Consider the following 2,545-nt stretch of genomic DNA (forward strand, 5'->3'; position numbering starts at 1 on the left):
CCTGGATGTGATATCATTATATCTCTGAGATAAAGAACCAATTTATTCTTCTCAGACATCCTACAATCATTTAAAAGATTTGATTTGAATCAACAAGGAGGACAGAACATCACAGAGACTCACAGGGGAACAGGACAGAAAAACCAAGAAATAAATACACAGAAATACAGATCACCACAAGAACAGGAAGATGACAGAGCCTTATCAAGTTTTTACTGTAAAACAAGAAGCAGAGCTGGAAATGTAACCTTTGTCTCCTCATTTACAATCTAAAGTTAAATATTTACTGAGTTTATTCTCAAACTGTCCACCATCACAAAACACTTTGGAGGAAATGTTTCTGCCCTTTAATCAATCAAATCTATAATTATTTCAATAATGAAGAGAAAACTTTGCACAATTCTTTATACTCCAGTTTATTTTTTTCAAAACCAAAGAGACATCAGACATGTATTTTCCTGATCTAAATATGAAGAATTTAGGCGAAAGCAGCATCAGTTCTAAGTTGATGTTGGTTTAATTTTCTTTTTTGGATCACAATAAAGAAAACAGAAGAAAGTTCAGATAAATCTAAACTGATTTAAACAAGAACAACATTTGTTCTTGAGAGCAAAGGAAGAGAAACCAGAACATCCAAATACATTAATACAAATACTAAAGCAAAACTATTAGAATTGTTTAAGTGTCACATAATAATGATTTTGCTTTCAACCCCCCCCCCCAGAAAAATAAAGAACAGCAGAGCATCGGAACAATGAACCCTGATCAGCAAGAGAAACTATTTGGGTTTACGAAACTCTGCAGAGTCTCCAGTGGTCCAAGGCAAAACTCCAGCCAGTAGCGGCTCAGTGAATCTGATCTGGACTCTGTGGATCAGAGTCATGGATTCAGAGACGCTGTAGAAGGACAGAATACCTGCTCTGTGGTCCAGGTACACTCCGACTCTGGAGGAAACTGGACCTGAGACGGAGGTCCAGATGTTGTTGTGACCAAATTCATAATGGTTTTGGGAAGAAATTAAAGCCCAGGATTTGTCATTACATCCAAATACACCTCCTGCTCTGCTGATGTTCTTGTATGCTACTGCTACATAAACCTCTGTCCCTCTCCTCTCCACCTCCCAGTAACAACGTCCAGTCAGACTCTCTTTACTGAGAATCTGACGACAACCAGTGAATCTGTCTGGGTGACTAGGATAAGACTGAGGCTGATCCGTAATTGTAACCTTCCTGTTCCCCTCTGATAGTACCAGTTGTGTGTGAGCTGTGTTTGGATCCAGAGTGATTTCACATGAATATTTCAAGATTTCATCTCTGGTCTTTGGTTCTGGTTCTGACGGTGAAACATCCACCCCAGTGACCATCAGTGAGATGTTTGTCCATGAGTCTCTCAGGACGTCCTGTAGTTTGTCTCTGAGCTCTGMCACAGCTGCTGTCACGTCCTCAAAGTGTCTCAGAGGACGGATGTTGATGCTGGATGAGTGTGTCGACTCCCTGAGTGCTGGCAGTGAGGGGTAGTTGAGGAGAAACTGGTTGTGATCCTCTGTGTGTGAGAGCTGCTCCAGCTCAGCGTCTTTCCTCTTCAGCTCACTGATCTCCTGCTCCAGCTTCTCCTGAACATCTTTGACTCGACTCACTTCAGTTTCCTGCTGGGATCTGATCTGCTGCTTCACATCAGAGCTTCTTTTCTGGAGGAGACRGATCAGCTCAGTGAAGATCTTCTCACTGTCCTCCACTGTTTTATCAGCAGAGTGATTGATGGCCTCCACCTCCTGTTGAAGCAGCTTCACATCTTTCTCTCTGTCCTGGATTCTCTGCTGGATGTTTCCTCGTCTCTCCTCCAGCTCTCTCTGCCTCTCAGTCCTTTCTGCTGCAGCTGACACTGTGTTGTGGCCTTTATGGTCATCTAGTAAACAAAGACTACAGATACACTTCTGATCAGTGCGACAGAACATCTTCATCACCTCATCATGTGTAGAGCAAATGTTCTCCTGGAGGTTCTTGGACGGCTCCACCAGCTTGTGTTTCTTAAATGTAGCTGAATCATAATGAGGCTGAAGGTGTTTCTCACAGWAAGAGGCCARACAGACTAAACAGGACTTGATGGCTTTCAGTTTTCTTCCAGTGCAGAAATCACAGGCCACATCTTCAGGTCCAGCATAGCAGTGATCAGCAGGAGCAGCTTGGAGTCCAGTCTTCTTCAGCTGCTCCACTAAAGCTGCTAGCATGATGTTTTTCTCTAGAACAGGCCTCGGTATGAAGGTTTTCCTGCACTGAGGGCAGCTCTGGATTCGTTTTTGATCCTCTTCATCCCAGTGTCTTTTAATACAGTTCATACAGTAGCTGTGTCCACAGGGAATCGTCACCGGATCCTTCAGTAGATCCAAACAGATCGAACAGGAGAAAGTTTCTCGGTCCATCTGATTCTGCTCCATTTCTGCTCTCAGTCACAGCGACTGTGTGAGTTTCATTTTCTGAAAACAGAAACTGGGTTGAGCTCTGATCTACCAATCACGTGCCAGTGCAGGGAGGCTTCAGCCAATCAG

At 43.3% G+C, this 2,545-nt stretch overlaps 1 protein-coding gene across 1 annotated transcript; it reads right to left on the bottom strand.

Annotated features, from left to right (window-relative positions):
• Positions 1-437: 437 nt before the first annotated feature.
• On the bottom strand, positions 438-2,545 carry LOC103480056 (tripartite motif-containing protein 16-like). The gene has a single exon (XM_008434801.2). The coding sequence runs from the start codon at positions 2,432-2,434 to the stop codon at positions 779-781; it is 1,656 nt and encodes a 551-aa protein (XP_008433023.1). The 5' UTR covers positions 2,435-2,545; the 3' UTR covers positions 438-778.

This window comes from Poecilia reticulata, linkage group LG17, assembly GCF_000633615.1.
Source record: "Poecilia reticulata strain Guanapo linkage group LG17, Guppy_female_1.0+MT, whole genome shotgun sequence".
Taxonomy (NCBI): Eukaryota; Metazoa; Chordata; class Actinopteri; order Cyprinodontiformes; family Poeciliidae; genus Poecilia; species Poecilia reticulata.